General features: G+C 33.0%; 1 protein-coding gene across 1 annotated transcript in view; it reads left to right on the top strand.

The window, feature by feature from the left end:
- Window positions 1–2757: 2757 nt before the first annotated feature.
- The window catches only part of LOC145277749 (uncharacterized), a 42256-nt gene continuing 17643 nt past the window's right edge, over window positions 2758–27370 (top strand). The window contains exons 1-5 of the mRNA XM_080129466.1: window positions 2758–2885; window positions 8704–8740; window positions 16454–16535; window positions 22483–22608; window positions 24654–25891. Of these exons, the coding sequence (XP_079985592.1) occupies window positions 2828–2885; window positions 8704–8740; window positions 16454–16535; window positions 22483–22608; window positions 24654–25891 (1541 nt within the window). The 5' untranslated portion in view covers window positions 2758–2827. The remainder of the gene's footprint in view (window positions 2886–8703; window positions 8741–16453; window positions 16536–22482; window positions 22609–24653; window positions 25892–27370) is intronic.

Below are 27370 nucleotides of genomic sequence, written 5' to 3'. Positions count from 1 at the left end.
GCCGAGAGGCGCTCAGAGTGTTGCTGGGGTCCAGTGACCTTGCCCGGCCGAGAAGGGCCTTTTACAGGGAGTTAGTGGAGGGGACTGCGTCGGACCCACTGGGGGAGCGGCTGAAGCTGTCGGACGGGGAGGTGCGCTCTCTGTGGAATTGGGCGCCAGGCCGAGGTTACCTCAACAACTTCGAGTTTTCCCTGACCTGGCGACTGGTTAGGAACGCGCTTGTCCTTAATGGCAGGCGAGATCAATCCAAATTGTCCTCGAACACGCTTTTTTTGAGTGCTCTAAGCTACGAGAATACTGGGCGTATGTCAGCGAGGTCACGGCTCCCATTGTTCCCGACCAGGTGACGTGCCTGAATTTGGCATCTGTAGTCTACAACGCAGATCCGCTGTGGCCTAGGGAGGAACGAATGGTGTTTCTAGCGATCTTAGGCGTAGCTAGACTAGTTGTGTGGACATCACGCATAGAGATAGGGCGAGGGGGGGGATCCAACCTCTCATTACTATCTGATTTCATATTTTAAACACCAACTTAAGATCAAAATCAGATGTGATAGAAGGAGGCTATCCCGCTCGGTATTTAGCCGTAGGTGGATACACACCACTAATTTGTGCGTGTTCACGCGAAACAGGCTCGAGTACATGTTCTCTGCCTAGGCATGGCACACGACGACTAAGAACAAAAAAGAAAAAATCCCATCATGGTGGATCAGTCCCTTAGCTAGTTGGTATGAATGAATCTCAGGGCCCCATTATTTATCTTTTCAGGTGTTAGAATACCTCCAAGAAGCCCACACCCAATAATTTATTTTGGACCCTGTCCATCCCGACAGTACACATCTTGGAGGTCACCGAACATCCCCACAAACCCCACCCATTTGTTTTGTCCGTAGACTGCCCACTCCCACTTAGGAAATGATTCCCTTGTTTTCGGTGGTGAACCGGAAAACAGGAAGCATTTCGGAATTAGATTAGGAAGGGAGGATTCCTGCTAACACATCATCATTAGCATTTTATTTGGTTTCTTTATTTTGTATTATTGTTATTTTTCTTTATTTTGGAGTGTTTTAAGGCCATCATTTCCCCCCTCCCCCCTTCATCCTCATATATCATACACATCACAAGTTCATCATTTCATATTTCATACACATCACCCAATTTTTGTATATATATCTAAAAAAAAAAATCCCTTATATATATATATACGTTTACATATATATATTAGCATTGTAAATATGTCATTTCCATCTCATCTGGGTAGATTTTAAATAGCTTAAGTTCATAGAGTGAATGCGGTATTGTGGTGATTGCAACTAGTTTTAGGGAATAGATCAGTGGACGACCCCCGACAATCCCCCCCCCCATTCCTTTAGGGCTTCATGCCTAATCATAAAGTTGTACCATCTTTTATTATATAACACCTACCCCGTACTTGTTGTATACCCCTAAAAATGTATTATAATTTTCATGATAAATAAAGGGCGACTTGTCCGGGGAGTAACGACTGACGCTACCAGTCACGTCGACCGAATCCACCAGCGCCAAAGGATTGCAGCAGTTCAAACCGCACTTGCCTCCTGAGACCCACCAGCAACGAACTTCACTTCCAGTCTCCAGTGCTCCCAGCGCCTCCAGCTCACTTCTGCAGCTTTCCAGCCCTTGGTGCCTCCCAGCTCGCTCCAGCACCTCCGGCTCACTCCTGCAGCTTTCCAACCCTTGGTACCTCCAGCTTCCTCCCGCAGCTTTCCTGCAACTCGCTCCTCCAGCCTGCAACCTCGCTAGCACCTAGCTCTCTACCAACCGTCCACTTCTTAATACTGACCCTCCATTCTCAGTGTCGTCCGTTCCTTAACACTGACCCCTCCGTTCTCAGTGTCATCCATTCCTTAACACTGACCCCTCCGTTCTCAGTGTCGTCCGTTCCTTAACATTGACCACCTCATTTTCAGTTTCCACTGTCCGTTCCGGATCGCCTTGACATCCAGCCGATTGTTCAAGACCCAGTGAGCGATCCTGAACTACGCTACGTCTAGAGTACCTGTTCCAGATCTCCAGACCTTAGCTTCCAGTGACGTGCGACCAGCATCCAGGTCATACGATTTTTCGTTTCCTTTGCAAATAAAAGGTGAACACTCGTCTTTAACCAAGCAACCTGTGTCTGTCATTTTTCTTTGTCTTTTTGCTGTTTACTTTTTGCCTGTGTCTACCTTGTTGGTTGTTGGGTCGATTGTCCCCGGACGACCAGCCCCGCAACAGACGCAACACCCCTCCCCTCCGCTGTTGAATGCCAGAAAGCTTTCTAATCTAATAGTTTTTTCCTTCGAACAGCTAGATTTTGGAATTCCCTTCCTGTTACCTGCCTCCCTGGCTGTATTGATAAGTTGAAGTTTAAAAGTAACGTAAACCAACATCTTGTTAATCTTTACTAGGCATAGTCCCAAATAGTAGCCCCTTACGTTCAAATGGCGGTATGCCTTGTTATGGGTGAACGTGAGTAAAAAAAAAATTACTTATGCAATTGTATGATTTTATATGAATATTTTAGTCACAAATCTTGTGTGAACACTAGTGAAGCATTTTTAATTTTTATTTTTTTGGATAATTTTTGACAAAGGTTTCGCACTAATTTTCAAATAAAATCAAAGTGGATAAATTGTAGTAGTGGGTGCGAACGACAAACTAAAATGAGGAAAAAAAAAAATGAAAAAATTTTACCACCTGCATATTTCCGGAAAAATCCGATTTAATCCGGAAATTACCGAAAGTCGCCTAGTAACTTAAGTTGTTTACAATATGGTTGCCGCTTAAATTAGTGTTTCCTTTTCAAAATGCTTCAACTAGAGCAAGTTTGTACACCATCTGCTGGTGACATAGCTACTGCTTTGGGTAAGAATACCATGTCGTATGCTTTAAGTTTTTGTTTTGTTTCTTTCTTTCCTCTTACTTTATTCTCGAGTAAGTAAAATTAAATTATTAAGCAACACTTTTTTAACAGTAAATTTCTCGTAAGTTTAAATTCCCTGTTTCAAATTAAACTTTTTTTTCGTTCATTTTTTGTTTGTTTTGTTTTTAAATATCTTCGTGATATTTTTATATTATCGTATTTTTTTCTGGATAGAAATAGAAATATCTTGGTATTTATTTATTATTACTAGTAGTAGTATTAAAAGGATAAATAATGTTTTTTTTTTCTTAACCTAAATTTATTTATTTTTGATTTTGAATTAATTGCATTAAAAGGTCAGTTTGTAAAATTTAAATCGCCCTCTAAAAGTTCTACTTTTTAGACAGTGAGTTGCGTGTAAATACTCCGAAAAACTTTCGTACGTACAAAAAAATATACCATTCCGACCCAGACCCACCCAAAGAACGCACAGGACTTACTAGCAAAATAAATTAACAAACAAAGGTATCTTTTTACGACCTGCCCCATCGTAGTATAAACACCCCCAATCTCTCAATGTTAAGAACGGCTTTCGGAATTAACACTCCCCCACCTCGAAAGCCGTTCTTAAGATGGGAATGTTTATACTACGCTGGTGCAGACTGCAGATCGTAAAAATAAAAAAATAAAAAAAATACCAAAATAAACTATTACAAAATGTGGAGGTTAATGTACTGTAAACATAGATTCGAAAAACTTGTCAAAAAACAAATATATAACAAATAAATGGGTAATTTTATTTTATTTCGGACTATTAGTCTCATCTTTATTAGTTGTTCTTTTTTTTAATCTTTATAAAATAAAATTGTTTTTTTTTAATCTTTATAAAATAAAATTAACATAATGCTCATCTTTATAAAATAAAATTAACATATAATGCTCATCTCAAAAATAAAAAATTCCAATTAAGGAATAATATATATAAATAAATGGGTACTTGTACAGTTTAGTCAAGACATTAAAAGAATGAAAATATCGAAAAAAGTTTAAATTGTATATATCCGTTATGGAACGAAGTTCTCCGAAAAAAAAAATTCACTTAATTTCATCAAGTAGTTTTTTTTTTTTTTTTTTTTGTTTTTTTTTAAGCGAAAAACAATTTATGATACTGAGCAAAATGTTCGATCTTTAGGAAGGGAAGGGGTGTCAGCGCTTTAACTGGAGTTATCTCCCTTTGGCATTTCTAAAATTCAAACAATTTTTTTTTAAATCCAAGATGGCTGCCTTCAACGCGCTCTCATAAAAACGTGTTTTTCCACTGTAAAAAAAAAAAAACAAACAAACAAAAAAAACTACTTGATGAAATTAAGTGAAATTTTTTTTTTCGGAGAACTTCATTCCATAACGAATACATACAATTTAAACTTTTTTCGATATTTTCGTTTTTTAATGTCTTGACTAAACTGTACAAGTATCAATAAATGTTATCAAAGGCAAGATAAGTTACTTTTCTACCTAACTGGAAACTCGCTCAATACATGTTACCGTGACATAGGCTGACATATATTCGGTGGGTTTTTAACAGTATTTTGTCTATTTTTTTTTAAATTTTTAACTCCTTTTCGCAAACTTACCGTGTCAAAGAGAGAGTCGGGCGCTATTTTTAATTTTCCAATACATCGGTAAACACTGTATGTTTTTCGAGCTAAATAAACATGTTACATTAAATACAAACACTAAAAACTTATCCAGTTAGGTAGAAAAGTAACTTATCTTGCCTTTGATAACATTTATTTGTTATATATTTGTTTTTTGACAACTTTTTCGAATCTATGTGTACAGTAATACAAACCCCAAAATGTGTACTTCTATAGTTGGGAATCCATATCGGTCCGAAGTTTTCTGATTTCCGGAACAAATCTGAAATGCCTGAGCCTTCGCATGTCAATTAGTACTGTCATAAAATGAAACGACCATAATAAAACTGGTACGTTTCTGTTCGAATTTATTGTTGTTTAGGATTTTAACCATGAAAGCTATTTATTTTGTTATTTTGAGGGTGGAGTATGTAAAGAATGCGATTATTTCGCGGGGGGGGTAGACAGCTATTAAATTCATTTTGGTCTTGCAGTTGTATGCTTAAATGTCTGCCTGTTTACATTTTTAGTATTTTTTTTACATTAGGTCCACCTTCTTTTTTTTTCTTTTTTTTTCTACATGGGCATCACCACTTATCAACGCCCAGAGGCCACTCGAGGATAAGGGTTAAAGAGTGTACAGTAGTAAAATTGGACAGTATCCAATCGTTAGTAATGGAAATTCAGTAAATTTGTTAACTTAAGTGGAACGCCTCATCAAGAACTTGTTTACGTTAGACTTGAAGACAACCATATTGTAGTCAGCTGGAAAGCAGGAAAATGGAAGACAGTTCCACAGGCGTGCAGTTCTAAGAAAGAAGCTTTGTTCCTGGAATCTACGTTTAGGTTTAGGCACAGATAAAGAGTGAGGGGAATTATTGATAGTATTTTCAGCTAAACGAGTGTTTCTTGTGAAAGTTTGGCGAGGGGGGGACCATAGATTGGAGCTCAATCGAGCACTTGCCATGAAAATAACGATAAAGCAAACTCGCAACATCTCTTCTGTGAGATAGAGGTTGCAGGGAAAAGAAAAGGTAATCCCCTACTAGGCTACCAAGTCTATTTTGAACTCTATCAAGGCAAGATAAGTCCTTTCTAGCAGCTGCTGCCCAGATGTAGTAACAGTACTCTATCCTTAGACGTATCTGGCTCTTATATAGGTAGAGAATTGCATCAGCAGTGAGATATCTACTGGATCGATAGAAGGATCCCACCATTTTTCCAGCGGCCTTGGCAACAGATTTAATGTATGTTCCATTTTAGATCAGGAGTAAAGGTCAAGCCCATAAGCTTGTCAAAACATGAGGTCTCCCCAAGACGAGAGCCATTCATTTCAACTGATGCCAGATGGGGATCAGAGCATTGATGATGTAAAGATAAAAGCTTGGTTTTAGATGCATTAAAAGTAACCAGCCACCTCTTTCCCCATTGTACCACATGCTCAAGATCAGAGGAGAATCAGAGAGAACTTGGGCATTTATAGTCTTAGATGTGCTACCATAGATGGTAGTGTCATCAGCATAAATGTCTACGAATGATGTAAGGATGTGATTTGGAAGATCATTAATGTAGATCAGGAAGAGAGTTGGGCCCAGGATGGACCTCTGAGAGACTCCAGCATTAATACTGTGAGCTTCTGATTTCTGCCCATCAACCACTACTTTTATGAACCTATCAGAGAGAAATAATTTAATAATTGAAAAGACATTTCCAGTTATACCATAGCTGGAAATCTTGTGAAGTAAACCTTTGACATACTCTATCAAAGGCTTTTGGTATGTCAAGATCAATTGCCCTAGAAAGGTTGCCTCCGTTGAGAGATTCGCTAATCCTATGAGATATAACTGTAAGCACATCTGCTGTAGATCTAGCAGAACGGAAACCATATTGCATGTCACTAAGAAGGTTATTTTTGCTGAGATGATTGATTACTTCTCTATTTAACACAGATTCCAGCAACTTACTCATGACGCACAGGAGACTTCCACAATTTTCTTTAAAATTACTTTTCTAGGTTTTCAACTATGCTGAATAAGAAAATTTCATTTAAATTTTACAGTGAACCATTTTTTTTCACAACTGAGGAATTAGTAATGTGCATGCGTGTAAAACAAAACAATTACGACTTTTTTCACTTCCTTAAGTAATTTCATGGTAAGAATGGCTTTCAGAATAAACGCCCCAACCTTCTCATGTTAAGAACGGCTTTCGAATGTGAACGCTGAGTTGGACTTAATATAAAAATTTACCTTGATTTATTTATTGTGCGCGTATAAACATGGTGGTTAGTGAATTACAATGTATAATATAGGTCTTTATATCTCGAAGACTACTTGTTTCTGCAAAATTTAAATGAGATTTTCTTATTTAGCATAGTCTAACACCTATAAAAGTCATCATTATAAACAAAAATTGTGGAGGTGGACCTAATGTAAAAATTTACACATTTTTTTTTTTTTTTAATCCGGTAAGATACTTCATTGTACTTAATTGGTACTTATGCACTTATGTTACCATGCTGAAATTATAACGTCATTATTTTGAAAATTTTTCTTAACATGGGATGGTGTTTTGTAACGATTCTGTACTTTTACCTAAGAATTTAAAAAAAAAAAAATGATATTGTAAAACTTGAAATTACTATTTAAAAAATAGCATGGTAAGTACATAAGCACCAATTATAATCTCCTTTTTTTTTTTTAAATATTAATGAATAAACAATTTATAAAATGCCACAATTTACATTTTGAATTATTCAGATTACTTTTCTCATCCTGATTGTTATTTTTGCAGCATTTTGGCAGATATAGCATCTGACCTTCTTTAGCTGCATTTAGTTTCAAACTATGGATCTTATACAGAATTTCAAACTGAACCGTTTATTTAATTTACAGGGGTAAATTGTTCTTGTTTCATCACCCATGATTGAGCAGAAATGTTAATTATTTTGTTATTCTTAGTTATTATCGTTGTAATAAGGATTGAACCCTCAATCTGAGAAAACTATCATTTAGAACTGATTGATAATCAATATTTTCATTCATTGTGCCATGAGTCCATGTTCTAAGTGACAGTGTTTCAAAGGTCCAATCCTTGCTAGAGGTGATAATGTAACCCTATATGCTTGCATGGTATGTTGTCCACAGACACAGTGGATTACAAGTTACTTGACGGATAGGCTCAAACTAATGCAACTTAAGATATAATGATGGAACCAGCTATACAGTTTCACTTTCATTGATCCAATTCATCAACCATAACATATACGCATGCTTTTTTTTTTTTTTTTTTTTTTTTTTTTTTTTTTTTTTACAATATTTTACATGTAAAATGTTCTTACTTGCATCAGGTAGTGTGTTCATGATGCTATATTTCAGGATGTCTTCCCTTCGTCAGGCATATGTTCAACTTTCAAACGTGCATGGCAGGTTTTATTGTAGATGGAGCATGTTCGTAGAAAGTGAAAGTTATCTGTTTCAAATGCATAATTTATTAATATCGTAGCATCACGGACACACCACCTGACCACCTGATGCAAGTATGAACATCCTGCATGTAAAATATTGTGTGTGTGTGTGTGTATATATATATATATATATATATATATATATATGGTTATACGTATACACATGAATCGAATCAATAAAAGTAAAACTGCATAGCTGGTTCCACCATTATATCGTGAGTTGTGTCAGTTTGAGTCTATCTATTACATCTTTTTATTGTTTTGCCTTCTACAAACTTAAATTTCTTCTTTATATAGATATTTTTTTTATTGATGAATCTGTTGAATAAATTGATTTTAAATTATAGAGAAGATTATCTTTTCTAACCAAAACCTGGTGACCCTTTTCTTATCAAGCAAGGTCAGTGGAATAGACAGACACTAAAACTCTACTACATAATGACAATACAACAAGCTTTTCATCACTCTAAAAATATAAAATTATTTACAAAAGATTTTTGTTTTGAAGAGTAGGCAAATTGTTTTATGTATTAATAGGAAATTATGCTTAATTATCGCTTCAGGTTAAAACATGTAATGAAAACAACAGAACAAAATATTTATCTCCTTTCCAGGTAGTTTATGTGGAACAAACTGGATTTGAACTTGGTACATCCAAGATGTCATTAACCATTATCAAATATGGTGTTAATTTTTTTTTTTTGTTTCATTTTTCAGCAAATTCTGTTTCTTCTATGCTCGGAAGTCCTTTCAAGTAAGTGAAATATACATTTTTATAAAAAAATATCAGATCTTTATATTAATGAGAATGCAGAATCTCCAGCTATGGGGATGAATTTATCTAGATTTAATGTTTACAGTCACAACAGCTTGTTACAGTGGGTAATTTTTCAAATCTTGCTGTAAAAAAATATATACACAAATTACCCCCTCCACTCAATAATAAAGACCAATGTGTATTTATTTGTATAAATAATAATAATAAAGACCAATGTGTATTTTGTATATTTGTTAAATAAATATATATCTGTGCTATCACACAAAAGTCGACGAATCAAAGAATAAAAAAATAAAAATTTGTCTGACAAAATCATTTTAAATGTTTAGAGAAAAAGAGAGAGCAAATAGCAAGTCAGATATTCCCCCTTAAATGAATTTGAAAAGAAATCCTTAACTCTATTTCCGTAATGATACATTTCTTTTCTATTTTTTCTTTCTTCTTTCTATACAGAGTGATACTTTTTTCTTTCATTTTTATAACTTTCCAGTTTGAAATTTAATTTTTTTTAACTTCCACTGATTCAGGCATAGTTTATATGAATATTAGTGTAAACACTAATGAAGCATAATAATCTTTTCTTCATTATTTTAGGATGTACACTTGTTTAAAAATACTGTATAAGTATTTAATCCTTTCATTGTATAGTGTATTCGTATCTCGAGTTGTGGAGTCAGAGCAAATTCATTGCTTTAGAAGTTGGAGCATTTAAAATTTGAAGAGTAAGAGTTTAGTGTTTCAGTTATCGACTCCATAGTTTTGTTTTCATCACATATCACTTTTTTTTTTATTAAACTCTTTAGATTGTTTGTTTTGAATAAGTGCAAAAAAAAAAAAAAATGTGAAAACTGTTGCGTACCAGGTGTATATTTTGTGTATGTGAGTCTATATAACTATGACATGGCCATTGATCAACTGTATTTGTGTGTGCACATGTGTTTATACAATCATGGGTGTGTGTGTGTGTGTGTGTGTGTGTGTGATATTGTGTGTGTGTGTCACATACAGTCTATAAGGAGATCTTAAGACACTTACCTTTTCTCCTTTTCTCAGTCGGTTGCCTCCAATCTGGAAATCAAATCATGCATGTTCCTAAAACACGACTTGTATATTGTTATTCGTAGATGGCCTTTATCCTCATTCTGGGAGGAATATTACTTACGTAAATCACAAATATTTCTAAAACTTTTTTTTTTCTCACACACATGCCTCTATTCCAAATTCATAGCAGTGAGTTAACATCAGGGGATTTTTTTTTTGCAAACTGATATAAATTATTGCACAATAAAAATAATTAAATTAAAACAAAAATCATTTAGCAAGTGTAATCAAATGCAAGTTCATTTTCTTTTTTTTTTTTTTTTATGGCTCGGGCAATGCCAGGTACCCCTGCTAGTTAACATATATGAATAAAAAAAAAAGCTCAAGGGATAGAATCGATTCAAATCTTTCTTCTTTTTTGTTTCCGCATCTTAGCTGCAAGACTCTCTTGTTCTGACTTACTCTGATTCTAGTCTGACTAAAGAACTCTCTGACTAAATAGAAACGCATGTGCATCCTTTATTTATATTAAGGTGTGGTGTGGGATGGCAATATCCGTCAATACAACTTGCTCTGAACTGCCTCGTGACCCCTGCTAGCATGCAGGTGTAATGCACCTGTCAATCGAAGTTAAGAAGTCTGAAGCCTGTCAGTAATAACCTTTTGACCTCTCTGCACTTAAACACAAGTAAGTTGGTTCAAGCTAGTACTGCATTAACTGCGTTATTAACACGCAACACATGTAGCAAGATTAGAGACAGATGTGTAAAAATAATGCCAAAAACAGTATTTTTCTGCATAAGGTTGAAGTAAGCAGAAAAATTGAAAATTCCATTAGAAGTGAAAAGTTTAGAATTAGGTCTACATGTCAGAATATGGCATTGAACAGGAAGTTACTAGTGATATGTGGTAGATAAGTTGCTCAAATCTTTCTCTCTTTTTTTTTTTTCTAAATTGCAAGAGAGAAAGAGTTTGGGATAGCTGCTCTCTCCCCTATAAAGGATAGGTTGGAAGTATTATGTATGTATATTGGAGGAGGAAAATAAAAACCCTGAAAGTATTGTTAAATCCCAACTGACCGTGCGCTGTTATTTTTACTAACCTGTACAGCAACTGTTATTAAATTAAAAAGGAGACTTTTCCCAATTTTTTTTTTTTTTTTTTTTTTACACAGGCATCACATTATCAAGACCCAGAGGCCACTCGAGGATAAGAGTTAAAGAGTGTACAGTAGAAATTGGACAATATAGTAATCATTAGTAATGGAAATTCGGTAAATTTGTTAACTTATATGGAACGGCTCATCAAGAACTTGTTTACATTAGACTTGAAGAGAGCCATATTGTAGTCAGTCGGAAAGCAGGAAAACGGAAAACAATTCCACAGGCGTGCAGTTCTAAGAAAGAACCTTTGTTCATGAAATCTACGTTTAGGTTTAGGCACAGATAAAGAGTGGGGGGAATTATTGATAGTGTTTTCAGCTAGACGAGTGTTTCTTGTGAAAGTTTGGCGAGGGGGGACCATAGATTGGAGCTCAATCGAGCACTTGCCATGAAAATAACGATACATCAGAGACAAACTCGCAACATCTCTTCTGTGAGATAGAGGTGGCAGGGAAGAGAAAAGGGCATCTCCTACAATATCAACGTGTATGTATGCACCGATGAGGACTGAAGGATCGGTTGAAAATTATGTACCTGTAAAAAAAGTTTTTTGATTTTTTTTCATAATATTATTTTGTATTCCTGCACGTCATCAATTGAAAACGAATAAAGAAAATTTATAAGCTTTTCTAATTTTCGTATTCTTTTTTTATACATTTCCATTCATATATATATATATATATATATATATATATGGTCATGGTTCTCTGTGGTGTGAAGGAAGTTTTTTATGCTTTTTTTTTTCTCTGTGGTGTGAAGGAAGTTTTTTATGCTTTTTTTTTTCTTCTAAAACAAGCTGTGTTCGTTATGTAGACATGTTTGTATAAGAGCCAGATATGTTCTAAGATGGAGTACTGCTGTCATCTCTTGGGAGGTGCCTTTCAGAGAACTCTTTTCTGCCTTAACAAAATACAAAATCAACTTTGCAATCTAGTGGAGGATGATCTCTTCTTTTCCCTGCAGTTCCCTTATCTCAGAAGAGATGTTACTAGCCTTTCTCTTTTCTATCATTATGTTCATGGTAAGTGTTTGATAGAGCTTTGATCTCTATAAAACATCCACAGCAAGAACTCGTCTGACTACAACCACAACAAGGAACTTTCCTTTCTTTCTTAAAACCAAATGAAAGTTCCATGAAAAAAGTTTCTTTCCTAAAACTTTCTGTCTGTAAAACAAAATATAGCTTCCCAACTGACTACAACATGGCCACCTTTGATTCCAATATTAGCAAATACTTGTTGAGCCATCATCTTAGATAGTCAAATTATGTTCCTTTCACTCAGCTTTTTTAATCCTCATGGTATTGATTCAATCTCTGATAAATGCTTTAACTCTTACCCTCAACTGACCCTATTATTTAAACATTAAAAGTTTAATAGAACAATATACTCTTTTTTTTTTTTTTTTTTAAACGAAGGCTGTTTAAAAATAAACATCTGAAGAAATTTGAATGTTTATATCTTTAAGTCTTAACATAAAATTATTTATTTAAAAATACATAAAAATCTTTATGGTGTACATACATTAAGAAGATATATTCCAAAAATCATATGGGTTTGGCTAGTAACTTTTCTATTTGGCTAGTAGACGAAAATATTTAGTTGCCAAAGGTCAACTAAAGATAAATTTGTCCATAGAGCCTTGATTCTTAGTTCTGTGCTTTCTTATTCTATAGCCCCTTACCGATTTGTTATCTGCAATTTATTTCTGTATCTGGTAAGCACATTAAGTACTTCCTCCTTTAAAATTAGAACAGTAGAAAGAATATTTATAAATTTACTTAAATTCTATCCTTAAAATGTTCTACATACAAAAAACATTAAGTCTTTTATCATGTGTTTGTGTCATATATAAGTATAAAACGATTATAGTTAACGAAAAAAAAAAAAGGAGCGAATACAATGAATAGTTGTGTAATTTTCATGTGTGTTTACTGATTGTAAGATTTATTGTCTATGCATTTATCATTACTTTTACTTAGCCAAGTCTATATGGCTTCCAATATGGCTGCCTATTTGGTCATAAATTTCAGGTTTAAAAGATAGTAAAAAAAATTGGTTCTTATCCAGAATTTCTTCTTTATTAAAAAATAAAGAAAAACTCTGATGTACGTACTAATGACAAAATGAAAATATCATATTCCAAAAATGACGTAAATTTATCAAGTAGTTTTCTTTTTAATAAATATTAGGTTGGTGCAAAAATAATGTTTTTTGACATGAAGTTGAACATCAAGAAACAACATTTTTGCACCGACCTAATAAAATCATTTTTAAGTGATTGATGGGTAGGTGTTACAACATAAATTTCACAAGTTCGAATTATTGTTGAATTATCTCTTTTTGTTTCTTGAGATTGTTTCAAAATGGCAAGCAAGACTATCTCTCTTCAGTTACTCAAAGTTTAATTTTCTTATTTAAAAATAAAACTGCTTAATCAATGAACATAATTTGGAATGAGATATTTTTATTTTGTCATAATTACAATCATACAAAAAAAAAAAAGCAGGTTAGAGGAACCATAAACCAAAGTCCCAGAATGGTTGTCAATCAGATTAGGGTAAGCTTTTTTAGTATCCTTTAGCCTGTAATTCACAACCAAGTTAGTGGCCATATTAAGTTAAGTTAACGCTAACAAATACATAGTTAAGTAAAAGTAACACTAACAAATACGTACTTACTATAATATCTGTAAGCACATATAAAAATAATACAGGTATGTAGAAAACTAAATTTTATTGCATTTGTCAAGATATTTGTTGTCTATTTCTTTTCTTTTTATCCCTTTTTTTCTTGTTAACTATACTACAAGAATAACTGGACTGGGGCGGTTAAATTTTATTTCTTGAAAAAAAAAAAAAAAAAAAAAAAAAAAAAACGATATTAAACCAATTTATGCCCTCCTACAAAGATTAAAATCAAGATATAATATTAAACCATGCTACAATCCTTATTCCACTCCTGATCAATATTTAGTACAAGATTTTGATTTTAGAAAATGTCGAATGTAAGGCTTAACCTTAAGGGTTCTTAAGAAGTTGGATTTCAGAGAATCTTGCTTGAGTGGTATCAAATGACTACAATTCAAATTTAATGCAAATCTAAGATATTTGAACCTTCAAATTGAAGATTTTTCCTAATCTATACTTCCTAAACATTCTTTTAAAATACCCCAAAGAAACTGAAAATTGGGGAATATTTATTAATTGATGTTAAAATTTTACAAAAAACCTGAGGTATCTGAATTTTCATGAAGAACTTCCATTCTCTCCTTGCTCTCCTCTGTTTCATAAAACTAAATTAAACTAAATATAGCCAACATAACTCCCACCTTTATGCTTAGATGTTTTCCAGAATTCATAATGATTGGTTGATTAGTTTGGAAGTGAGTCCTATATATATATATATATATATATATATATATATAATCAACTCTAGCCAACATTTTTGTCGGTTTCTTGGAACAGTTGCTGTTCAATAAGTGCCCAAGACCGACCTTTTACATGCGTTACATTGACTTTTTCTTGTTTCGCTACGCATGACGAAGCTGTGTCTTTCTTTAAATTATTAAATGATTTGCACCCTTCCATCTCATTTACGATGGAGGTAAAAAAAGGCAACTCCCTTCCTTTTTTGGATGTTTTAGTTATGAAATGTTGGTCTTCCTTTGTCACGTCCATTTATAGAAAACCTACATTTACTGGTCTGTACCTCAGTTGGGATTCTTTTGCACCAACAACTAGGAAGCTTAATATTATTAGAAATTTAACCCATCGGGCACTTGCCATTTGCTTTCCTTCTTGTATCGATTCAGAAATTGATAATATTAAACAAATTTTCGTTATGAATGGATATCCACCTCCATTAATTAACAAAATTATAAACAAGAAAATAGAATCCTTTTCTGAGCAACCCAAATATGGTCCATCTAGATTTCCAGTATACCTCAAGTTACCTTTGATTGGACCTGAAGGCCAACGTATTGGAGACAAGATTTCCTCTCTTGTCACTTCGAATTTTGGTGCTTTAACCCTCGGAATTGCTTTCTTTACACAGCGCGCTTTTCCCTCTTTTCATAAGGACATCTTGCCTATCTCGCAGTCAAGTAATATTGTTTATAAATTTCAGAACACATTCCATCTAAGGTTTTTTTTTTATTATTACAATAATTCTACAAAAAAAAAGATAAAAAATTTCTATTTCTCTTTACAGACGTATACCCTTGAAAAAGTCTGTCTGTACGAAAAGCGCTTTGGGTTTCGTTCTTTTTGCATTTTGTGATTTTTCTTTTTTTTTTAATTGACTTATTTATTTTATAACATTCTGAATAATGTTCACTTTTTTCTCGGGTTGTATTACACTCCGTAATTTTTTTTTTTTTTTTTTTTTTATTAATCGATTTATGTATTATTGTTTAACATTCGATTATGGTTCACTTTTTTCTCATTATATATATATGGTCCTAATGCACTTACTGATCCGCGCTATTTTTTAAAATCGTATTTCCAAGTTTAATTAAAGTTTTATGATGTTTTTTTTTTATTCAATTGTAAGATTAAAATACAGAATAGGTACAAAACACCCTCCCTTCTCCATGTTAAGAATGGCTTTTTAAATAATGTTATTTCAGCATGGATAAATAAGTGCATGAGTACCACATATATATATATATATATATATATATATATATATATATATATATAACATATGCACATATCTAACTTTATATAAATAGAAATAATTACCACAATGTTTCAATAATTCTTTTCTGTAAAGTAATAAGAATTTTTTTCTACATCCCTACCTCCGTTAGCTAAGTAATAAAAAAAACAAATATACACTGGACTGATTTTAATAAATAAATGTTTATTTATTAAAAAAATTCTGCATTTGATTTTGATCTTTAAAACCATTAAATTTTGAATTTTGCATTCCATATCAACAGTGTTTTAAACAGTAGACTTTTTTATTACTTCATAAATACATGCTAGACCAGCGTTCTCTACTGTATTGGACATTTGAACACTACCCTTCGATAACATCTGAAAGAAAACATGCCAGGCACCACCACCGCTATCATTGTACGTAAAATAAAGAAAAGAAAAAAAACTTGTTGAAGAGTCTGTTATGAATTGAAATATCGAATTTAATTTTGATAAATAAATATGTTTATCAATTAGAAAAAATTCTGCACTTGTTTTTGGTCTTTAAAACTGTTAAATTTTGAAGATGAGGTTTTGTTTGTTGTTTGCGATAAATTTGGTCAGTAATATGTACTGAATATAAAAGTTCTCAATATTATAAGAAGAAACGTAGCGATATTATTTGATATGGCTTACATTGACATGTTAAAAGTGTTAAGCCTCTGGTATCCATTGAGTTGAAACCTTTGCATTTCTATGAAATCTAAAATAAAATATGTGTATATATATAAAAGTACAAGAGAGATATAAAATTTACTTGCAATTTCTTTTCTTTTATTTCAGCAACAAGTGGATAATTAATGATGGTGATGAGTCGATCCTGTGTCATGATATTTTAGTTTTCCTACAAAACGTGGATATTGAAGTAAGTAATGAATATTCATTGCCTCTAAATATACATTTCCAAATTAATTATTGTCTCTTGGTTGTTGTTTCACAGCATATCAATTCTTTTCGTCTTATTTAATGGCAATCTAGTAATTTTGTTTATATCTTCAAAAATCTATTCATGATGTTTGGTTTGATTGTTTTGTAAAGGAAAGATTTTGTGTTTTGGTTTGGCAGAGCATAATCAAGTTTTGCAAAGGGAAAGAAAAAAAAAACAATGACCTCAATGTTTGGTGCATTTTAGGTCAGGAAGCTGGTATTTTCAAACAGATTTATTTGGTAGCACTAGTATCCTCTTTTAAAAAGCTTTTTAATTTAATTGGAGCTTTTTAATATTTTATTATTAAGTAATTAGCTAATATTTAGCAGGCACTTCAGGCATTGTCTAAGAATGACTGAAGACCCCCTGTGTATTCCTGAGCACCATATTATTGTTTTAATACATCGATTTGTAGATTTTTTTTGAAGAGTTCTTTCTCTTATTGCAAGTATAATTTAGGGAGGATAACTTAACTATTTCCCTTGAACCATAATTAAGTTATCCTCCCTAAATTATACTTGCAATAAGAGAAAGAACTCTTCAATTATAAAGTAAAAAAAAAAAAATGTCTCCCAGTCACACATGCATTGTACGAAATTAAAATTAAGTTTTATTTATTTATTTTTTTTTTTGGCATTGAGGTTGATGCAGGCTAAACTTGAATATTGGTTGAGTATAATTTTTGTTGAGGATAACAAGAAATAGTGTTCAGTCGAGGTTAGTTAAACTACTCTAATGTCAGCTCATTCTTTTGTGTACCAGGAGCAGACCTGACATCATATGGCTAAAAGAGAGGTGAACAGTCGGTTAGAAGTCTCAGAGCAATCTGCAAGAAGAGAATGACTTAAAATCAGTGATAAACTAAGGAACCAAGAGGCTTCAAATATCCATAGCTCGGAATGCTCTCCTCCATCACTGGCAGAAGAGAAAGCAATATCTACATCTCAATAAAGTGTCTTTTCTTTTTTTTTTTTTTCAAATTTAATAATTTCTTTGTATTCCTGTGAAACATTAATTTCATGCACCTTGACCATAGGAGGAGTGGACGACATGAGATAGGATTCAATTTTTGATTATATTTATAAAAACATGTGTATTTTGTTTAGTCATGTTTTATGAGACATTTAAAACTTCCGTGTATGTCTGTATATATATATATATATATGTCCAGCTTAGATTTATATTTTTACATAGTTTTCATGATTCTGATGCATTTACCATCAGACGTCCAATTATCTTCTACATATATTTGACCATTAACTATATTTTTTTTTTTTTTTACAGATTGCAAAATTCATTTTCAAAGTAGTTTCCTAGTTAGCATGCATTCTCTATAATCTGTTTGTCCTGGCAGTACATGTTATTTCGGTTGTATCATGTATTATATCATTCTTACATTGTCTTTAACAAATCTTTGTGAGAAATAAATGTTTGAACATCTCTGCAGATTCAACTGTCTTTGTCTATTTTCTCTTTATCATCATTATATTCAGTTCAATGTCCGTGTTATATGCTAGCGTGCATTGGCCGTCTTTATGAGATCTCTCTGGCTAGATCTTTATTCATCCTCTTTCACTCAAATGTATTTTTATCACTTCTCCCATATTTTCCTTAGCCTTTTTCTGTGAACTGAACCTGCTACCTAAACTCTTCTCCAATAATTAACCCAAAAACTTCCATTCATTCTTTCAATATCATCAAAGTTTACTCTGTTTTCACATATTGCTTATATTGTTCAGATTTAATCTTTCACACCAGAACTATGTTGTCAGAAAAACTTGCATCACATGTTCATAGTATCATTTTAAGATCATTTCTCTTCATAGTACTGTACTGAAGCGACACTCAACCTACCTGAGTTGAACTGGCTTTCTCCGAAGGACGAAGTTTCATGGGAGTATGAAATTCACAAGCAGTTCATAGTCACATGTATATCCCCTATTAGGGGAGATGACAACATTGTTTTTTCAGCTCTTGTAGGGAGATGTCAATGTCCTGCTACATACATCACCTGATATTCTCAAATGGTTACCCATCTGGTACTGACCAGGCTCAATGTTGCTTAACTTTGGTGATATGGTATATCAACATGATTATGCCGTATCTTCATAGAACATATGTCCTCAACCCTCACCTACTGGTCAGGTTTCATTTCCATATATCATCACACTGCATACACATATCTGAGAGACTCTTCCCATAGTCGACAGTAATAATGCTCTTCTGGTTAATAATGGCAAAAGTTTATTGAATTTAATCCACTCTTAATTCTTGCAATCACACTACCACTTGCTCCATCCTTTCCTCCAATGATGTTTATATTCTGAACTTATGCTATCTGTATTATTTTGATTCTTTGGACTACTGTCATCTAACCTTCTTCAGGTGTATCGTGTTAAGCTCGGGAATGTTTCTGTCGTACTCGAGAATCTGCATGGAATATTGAACGGAACTCTTTATTTAGCATACTCTCGTTCTGTCAGCCATGATCGGATAAATAATTTGCAATTGTATGTTTTGGTCGCCCACTCTGAGGATTGAATCTTCAACCTTCAAGAGAATGTAATTGAATTCTTCCAAGTACTCTAACCACTGCAGCACAGATTCTTGTGAACAATTCTAGTATGAATTTTAGGAGCTTTATACCTACTGTATTTCTAGATGTAAATATCACTGTTTATTACTACATATTATTACTATATGTATTATTACTGATATATATTACTATTATTACTTATTACTAAGCTATCCATGATAACACTACATATGTACAATAAGAGAAAGGGCTCCAACAGGTATGTTATTACACAAATGTATAAATTGTAATATAAAATATTTTAATTTTATACCACTATTGGATTATTAGCAAAATTTTACCTGGAGAAAAATTGTTTGACCTTGATATAGGTGGAGACATATAGGGTGTCCCAAAGTTAACTATCTATTTTGATGCTAATTTATATTTCAAAATAAATGATTAATTTTGGAGCACCCTGTATTACTAGATCAAGGACTCAGAGTAAAATAATTGAAAATAGTTATATCTGTAAAAAAAAGATTTTTTATGAGATTTTAAAAAATTTATTTTAGTTTACCATTTTATTTTTATTTCAATAAATATTCACTTAATAGTCAATAAGAAAAGCTGACTTGATTGTTTTGTGCTCTTAAAACAATCTGGAAAACCATGAACAGGTCATACTTAGATAGGCGTGAGAGTGACCTCCTAACTTCCACACTTAACATTTTGTTTGGTTATTTTCTCTTTCTTTATCTTTTTTAGGTGCTTTTTAAGTACCACACTTCCTGTCATTCATAAGAAGTATATACTTTTTTTTATAAGTAAAATCATAAAAACATCTGTGACTATTTTAAGTAGGTTGGCCTATAGAGTAAATATGGTTATTTGGTGAAAGGAACTCGTTTAGAGACTAGAGCAAATGGATAATCTCGACCATCAACGCACCCAAACTTTTAGTCTTGTGCCGCATTTCTTTTTTGCATTTTTGAAAAACTTTAGATTCTTTTGGTATATTAGTAGAGATACAATCTGTATTAGGGCAAATTTAATTACTTTTATTTAGTGAATTGCTTAATTACTTAATGTTACTTTTTTTTTCGTACTAACAATTAATCACTTATCAAAGGCAACTCAAGGATAAGGGTTAAGGAGTTTGTTAGTTGGACATTGCCTTTTAAGGAAAACTGCAAGGCAGCAGTAGGATTTGAAGTCAGTTCCCATCTCTTAGCCTTTTGCTGTGATAAGGCCCACAAGGCAGTGGTGTTTGATTTTGGGGTTCGTTCCCCTAGTTTTCCAAGGGCACCCACAAGACAGTGGGGTAGGGGTTGGTAGTGCGCCAGGGCGTGTCCACACATCGGTGGGCTATAACACACTACCTCTAGGGTCCCCTACTACTCTGAGATCTCCTACAAGTTTAGCCTGGGGCCGCAAGGTACCCAGTTACCGTGTGTGGCCAACGTGGAGGCACTGTAGGAGTCTTGATGATGGAGAGGCTATGTACTGGCAGGGAAGACTTATGCATAGCTGCTCCCTTTTCACCGTGAGGTTAGCCAGCAGTGTTAGCTGAAAACGAAAAGTCATATGCAAGCATGAACTTAACACTAATTTATCTAACACACTAGACACATCACATCCCTCTGCTGGATTAAGAATCCAAACACACACACAGAAAAGGTGTAGTAGTGGACACAATAGGGTGACTGTCTACCTCACTGAGATTACTTTTGGCCAGAAGCTGTGGCCTCCTCTGCTGCCAGTCGTCGTGGGTTCGCTTCACTGGACATGAGCATTGAAAGTTCAGAGGGTGTTTATCTGATGTGCAACAGATACTACACCTAACTGCGCAGGCAAGCCCGTTCCACAGCAGACATCCTAACTGTAATCTCAGAACATATATACCAGTCACTGGACAAAGCGGGGGAGGGTAGAGCGGTAGCTCTAGATATATCTAAGGCTTTTGACAGGGTATGACATGAGGGCCTTCTCAACAAAATCAGATCATACGGCATGACTGGAAGAATACATAACATAATTAGATCCTTGACGGTCGTACATCTAAACAATATGATATAAATGCGGGAGTGCCTCAGGTGTCTATCCTTGGACCTCTGCTATTCTTAATATTCATAAATGACCTCCCTGACAAAATTGTCTGTGAGATGGGTATGTATGCTGACGACACCATGCTCTATAACAGACACGACAGGAAAACAAATAAACACATATCTAAAGAAATGGCAGGAACACTAGAGGATGACCTACAATCCGTAGTGGAATGGGGACAAAAATGGATGGTCACCTTCAATGCTGCCAAGACTAAACTTGTTTTCTTCAATAATTACAAGAACCCTTCCCTACGGACTGCATGATGATGATGATGAGTTAGACTGAGACAATACCTTGAGACAATGGTTGAAACTGCTCAGAATTTGATTATTTAAGAGGACGACTCAACAGAAATTTGTTAACATTGAATTTGAAAAATGATAATGTTGTAGTTAGCTGAGAAACAGTACTATGGTATTGTTTTGCAGATGGGTAGTTCTTGGAAAGAAACTTTGCTCATAAAAGTTTTATTTAGTTTTAGTTATAAAGGAAAGGAAATTTATCTACAGTTGTTGTAGCTAGATGAGTTTTTATTGTGAATGTTTTATAAGTCAGGAGAGGGAAAACCATATAATGGAGCTCAGCCGAGCACTTACCATGAAAATAATAATAGAACAGAAGAAAAGATTTTCCATTATTCCTATATTGCCATCAAAATGGGTTACTATTATTTAAATCAATAATACAACATAGTATTTTGAATAGCTGTATATATTATAGAGACAAAAGACTTGAAACAAATACTTTTTCATTAATTCAAAATAAAATAATTTTTTATACAAAAAAATAAATAAAAAAATATTTGTTCATTAAATCAAAGAAACAAAACTTTTATTACAAAAAAAAAAAAAAAAAAGTAGTTGACAATAAAAAAATAAATAAATAAAACAGTAAATTTTATGAATTCCGGTAGGTTGTTTCTGCTTTTATTTTTTTGTTTGTTTTTGTATTAACTTCCATTTGCTTAGTATAATGCGTCAGTTTTCGGCATCCATCAAGCATTGCTAAATGAGACTCCTGAAAAAAATGAGATTTAAACTGCAGAAGTACCTAGATGTGTTTTGAATAACTTCATCCCTCCCCCAGTAGAGGATGGGTTAGGAAGACTAATACAGTGTCATGTAAAGAAAAATAAAACTACAAAAAATGATTGAAAGAAATTAATTTTAGTTAAAGCTTAATTGATCCTAATAATTTCATCTATATTTTCTGGTTGTGGATTATCTACTGATGCAGTCTTTTTCTCTTTTTATTTAGCATCCAATCAGCCAATTGATCCGTACTTGCTGTGAGGAATATCACAGTAGCTTTAAGTGTGGTACCAAGACTCTCCTTTACCTTATTGGACAATGGACTAACCTCTGTTGCAGTCTCAAATTACAGGTATATTATTTTCCTTGATAATTAATGCAAATATATTATTATCCTCGATATTCACATAAAAGGAGCTTACACAATTATTGCTGCTACATCCTGTCTCTCAAATCAAATAAAGATATCTCTATTTATAATGTTGAGCTGTTTATTGTGCTGACAGTAGCATTAAAATGCCAAATTCATATACAAAGGTTTAGAAACGTATCTAATTTGGTTGGCTCCACCGTTTCTACTTCTTTACAACCTCTTTCTCACAGACATGATGTTGCTAGTTTCAATCTTTTCTATAAATGTTATCACATGTGTTTTTCAGAATTGTCTGATCTGTTCCTTGCTTCCTTTGTTCTGTGAGAAATTGTTTGAAGGTTACTCTCTGATTTATACCGTAAAGGCAACGATTTGTTTTGAAGACAATCTTTCGGATAAAGGGTAGTGACAGACCAACAAACATGTACTTAATCAGTTCTGGTGTGGGCTTCCAAAAACAGTTGTTTTGGAAGATGTTCCTTTGGTTAAGTAAGTCTGTTTAGCAGTAGAGGTGAGGTAAATTATTTTCCTCTCGTATATGAAAGTTCCTTCATTCCTTCACTTGAAAGCTCTTTTATATTTGAAATAATTACTCTCAAGTAAAATGTGCATAAATTACAATCAAGTTGCATATGCAAATTACCGTGTTAGGATGATGAATCAGAATCGGAAAAATCAACAAATTTAGATGTTTTGGAATCGGAAAAATTGGTGTCTATTTTCCGATGCCAAAACGATTCCTATGATTGTCTTTTTTATTTGATTTTGTTTAAAGCAAAATCTTCCATTGCTGATAATAATGATAAAATAATAAACATTTATTGATTTTAAAATACTTGTAAAGCTAAAATATATAGATCATCCTCCAGAAGTGTAATTTTATGTTTACAAAAATATATTTAATATGTGTGTTTTTTGGGTTTTTTTTACGGAAATCTGGGAAAATAACAACTCTATATTATTTAGAGATTTATAAAGAATCGGAATCAGTAATTGTATTGGAACTGGTAAAAATATTGGAATCGTCCCATCACTACAAATTACCAAGCACAATTCAGAAAATTTCCAACACACTTCCTCTTGCAATTCAATTAAAGTCATTTAATTGATTGAAAAAGTTAAATTAATTTGTTAGTTTATGAATCCTCTTTTCGTAGTTAGAAAGATTTACTTTAAATTGCTCACTTACTTTAATAATTGTTACTTAGAAATATTGTCATAGTTTAGTAAAAGTATACTAAGGCAATGGATATAATCCAAATTAGGCTTCTTTTTTTTTTTTTTTTTTTTTTTTACATAGGAGTCATAATTTTACCTCATAATTATAGAAGGTAATTCTTTAGTAACAGTAAAAAGTTACCTTTTTTTTCCAGTAAAAAAAAATGTATTTATAATTTGGTACTAATTTCTGATTATAGATAATCAATGTTATCCTTCATCATTTGATAGAATTTAGCAGTGGCTTTGTGTTTAAATCTAATCAAGATGTTAGTTCCGGGTTGAATAGACACTTCTTCTTTAATACTACTATCATTATTTTTTACTATTTGAGGTACTTTATCCTTGGGTCCTTCACCAGGATCATTCTCATTGTCTATAAATGTCTCTAAGAGACAATACTATTAAGAAAAAATAACTCTTCTTCTGTAAAAATAATTGTTTTTGTTAGCTAAATATTCCTTAATATAACAAATATATTTATTTAAAATTATAGCAATTGTTTTTAAAACAAATATTCTCTTTCTTCTTATAAAAAAAATGATTGTCAGAAATCAATAAAACGAATGTCCCTTTCTGAAATGTAGTTATTTAAAATTGCACTGTTTTAATTGATGAGATGACATAATTTGATTTTGGAACAATTCATTTTAAAATGTGTAAAGTTAGAAATTTTTACCTAAGTGATATTAAATTATCATCTTTGCTTTTTTTTAAAGTATGTAAAGTGATGAAATATGCAATTTTTTTTATAATATAGATGATTGTATATTATGTTTTTTTTTAATTTTTATTTTTATATCTAGGATATTCCTATCTCGAAAATTCTTCCCATTTTAAATGAAAGTATCAGGGATTGCATTACTTTCCTGGACCATCTTGCAGTTTCCACAGATGATTTTCTGGATAACAACAAAGTGATACAATGTGGAAGCGATGAAAAACTTGATTCTGGATATCTGCCATTCATCTTAGAAGATTCAGCAGATAATAATATTCTGCCAAATTTACAGAATGAGAATTTGCATCTGGAAGATGAAGATAATGTTGTTTGGTTTTTGAATGAAATGGAAACAAATCCAGAAACATTATCTGTGTCTACATCTGATCACAAAAGAACAACTGATGTTAACTTTTATGACAGTAAAATATGTTTTCATGAGAGTTCTGAACATTTCAAAGACAAAAATGCCTTGAATACGGCAACATGTCGTGATACATCAAGTTCTTCATTGTTTGCAGATGATGAATTTGACGAGTGTTTTGAATATTTGGATATAAATGATGACAGTGGATTTGAAAACATCTCCAAGACATCATCCGTTGAAGCAAATCCTGAAACCAGAACTTCAAATTCTTCACCTTCGTTCCCGTCTACCAACCCAACTGGAAAAATTCTCAAAGATAATTTCTTGGAATATCTGACTTCAAAATGTCAACAGTTCCAAAAGCAAGCTTTAAACAACACCGTTTGGTCAAGTCGGCACCTTGGTTCTTTGTCTTTTGAAAATAAGTCTTTTGACTTGAAAGATCATGAAGATAGCAGTATTTCCGAACCATGCATTGTTAGTATTTCAGGGATGGTGACTCAAAGAAATGATATTCAGATTGCACAATGCAAAACCTCAAAGATTTGTCAAACTGCAGATTCTTTGGCTGAACATCGTAGAGAACTTGATTTTCAGATTAATCCAAAAAGTTCTTGCACTAAAATATCTTGCAAAAATTTATCGGATCTTAAATTTGAAAATGGTTGTGCAATTCCACCAATTAATGAAAGAATAATCAAAGACAATTTTTCAATTCCTAAAACCGACACACAGAAATCAAGCAATGTTCAAACACCTGATAGTCAAATGCCACCTGAAGATTTTCATACTAAAGAATTTGGTTATTCGGATGTCTTGGAAGAAATACCATTTCCTTGTTTAGAATCTTTGGTGCATGGACTCTGCCATGGTTCCAATGAATATGTCGAAAAGTATCTTATAAAAGCGATCAAATATCAAAATAGAGTCAAACATCCCCAAAATAATTCTTTCAGGTAGGTATTTTATTTATGTGCTTATAATATGTACTTCATGCATAAACTGAGAAATATATGACACAAAACATAGTGATAAAATAAAGAGTAGACTTGTTTTTAGGTTAATCAAGTTGTGAATTGATTGATTTATACATCTTTAAGATCTTTTACTTATCATCTCCTTATTAGAAAATGTACGAAAATGAAACAAGGCCAGTGAAAATTGAAAACATGAGTTGCATGGATAGAAATGGAATATTAATGACAGAATAAATGTGCAATGTGAGTCTTAAAGACAAGCTTAGATCTGATGACATCAGAGGAAAATTAAATTTGGTTAGTATAGGGTGATGTATGCAGAATAAGAAACTTTGTTGGTTTGGCCACATGAAAAGAATGGATGAGAGTTCTTGGGTTGTAGAACAGTTGATGTTGCAGAGTAAGTTGGCAGAGAAAACCTAAGGAAAACATAGGAAGAAGTATTAAAGATTGATTCGAGAGAAAGAAGAATAAAGAGTTTGGATGTCAATTTCTAAAAACTGTCCAACACATGTAAGCTTGTAAAATGGATGTTAAATTCGAATACGGTGATGATATTCAGATGGCTTGATGCTCCTCACCGACAACGGCAACTATTTACCCTCCTCACCAACTTATGATGTTGTTCAAACTCTTGTAGCACTTGTGTCCCCTCAATATGAATACCCTTGACTAATCTGACAAGCAACAAAATCCCACCCCTTCACTGTAGTGTTTCCAAGATACCAGAAAGCATTCTACTCTAATAGTTTCTGCCCTGCTAAACTTTGGACTGTATTAGCATGTACAAATTTAAATGTATTACAAACAGATATCTCTCTTCTCAACTCCTTATTTAGAGTGTTCCTGTAGGCAATAGTAACTCCTTATATCCCAGTGGCAGTATGCCTTGTTTTGAGTTGAATAAGCATACAAAAAAAAATCAGAGCTTTTATATTGCTCAGCATCACTTTACTATTTAACATTAGATGTTATAGTAGTTCACAGCTGTTTAGTGTGATTAGACAAGCAATTACTTCCAGCTGAGATCGAAAACTTAATGTTTTGTTAACAGTTAGAATTCTTACTCAGTATGTTTTCAATAGAACACAATTAAGTGAAATTTTAATGCTTATATTAAGCATTATCAACAGCCGAATGTGCTCTATTTGATTATGAAGAACTCTGCATTATTCTTTAATTGAATCTTAATCTGTGCCTAAATCTAAACGTAGATTCTATGAACAAAGCTCCTTTTGCAAAAGTGCCTGCTTGTGAAGCACTGTTCTGCTGGCTTGCTTCCCGGTTGAATACAACATGCTAGCCTTCAAATCCAATATAAACAAGTTCTTGTTGAGCCGTCTCCATAAATAATCAAATTAAACCCAATTTACACCATTAACAATTACTACACTACCAGCTTATATTCAGTAACTCTTATCCTCGAGTAGACTTTGGGCCTTGATAAGTGGTGGCTCT

Source organism: Euprymna scolopes, chromosome 6, assembly GCF_053919585.1.
Source record: "Euprymna scolopes isolate OS-2025 chromosome 6, ASM5391958v1, whole genome shotgun sequence".
Taxonomy (NCBI): domain Eukaryota; kingdom Metazoa; phylum Mollusca; class Cephalopoda; order Sepiida; family Sepiolidae; genus Euprymna; species Euprymna scolopes.
This window is presented reverse-complemented; position numbering and strand designations above follow the sequence as displayed.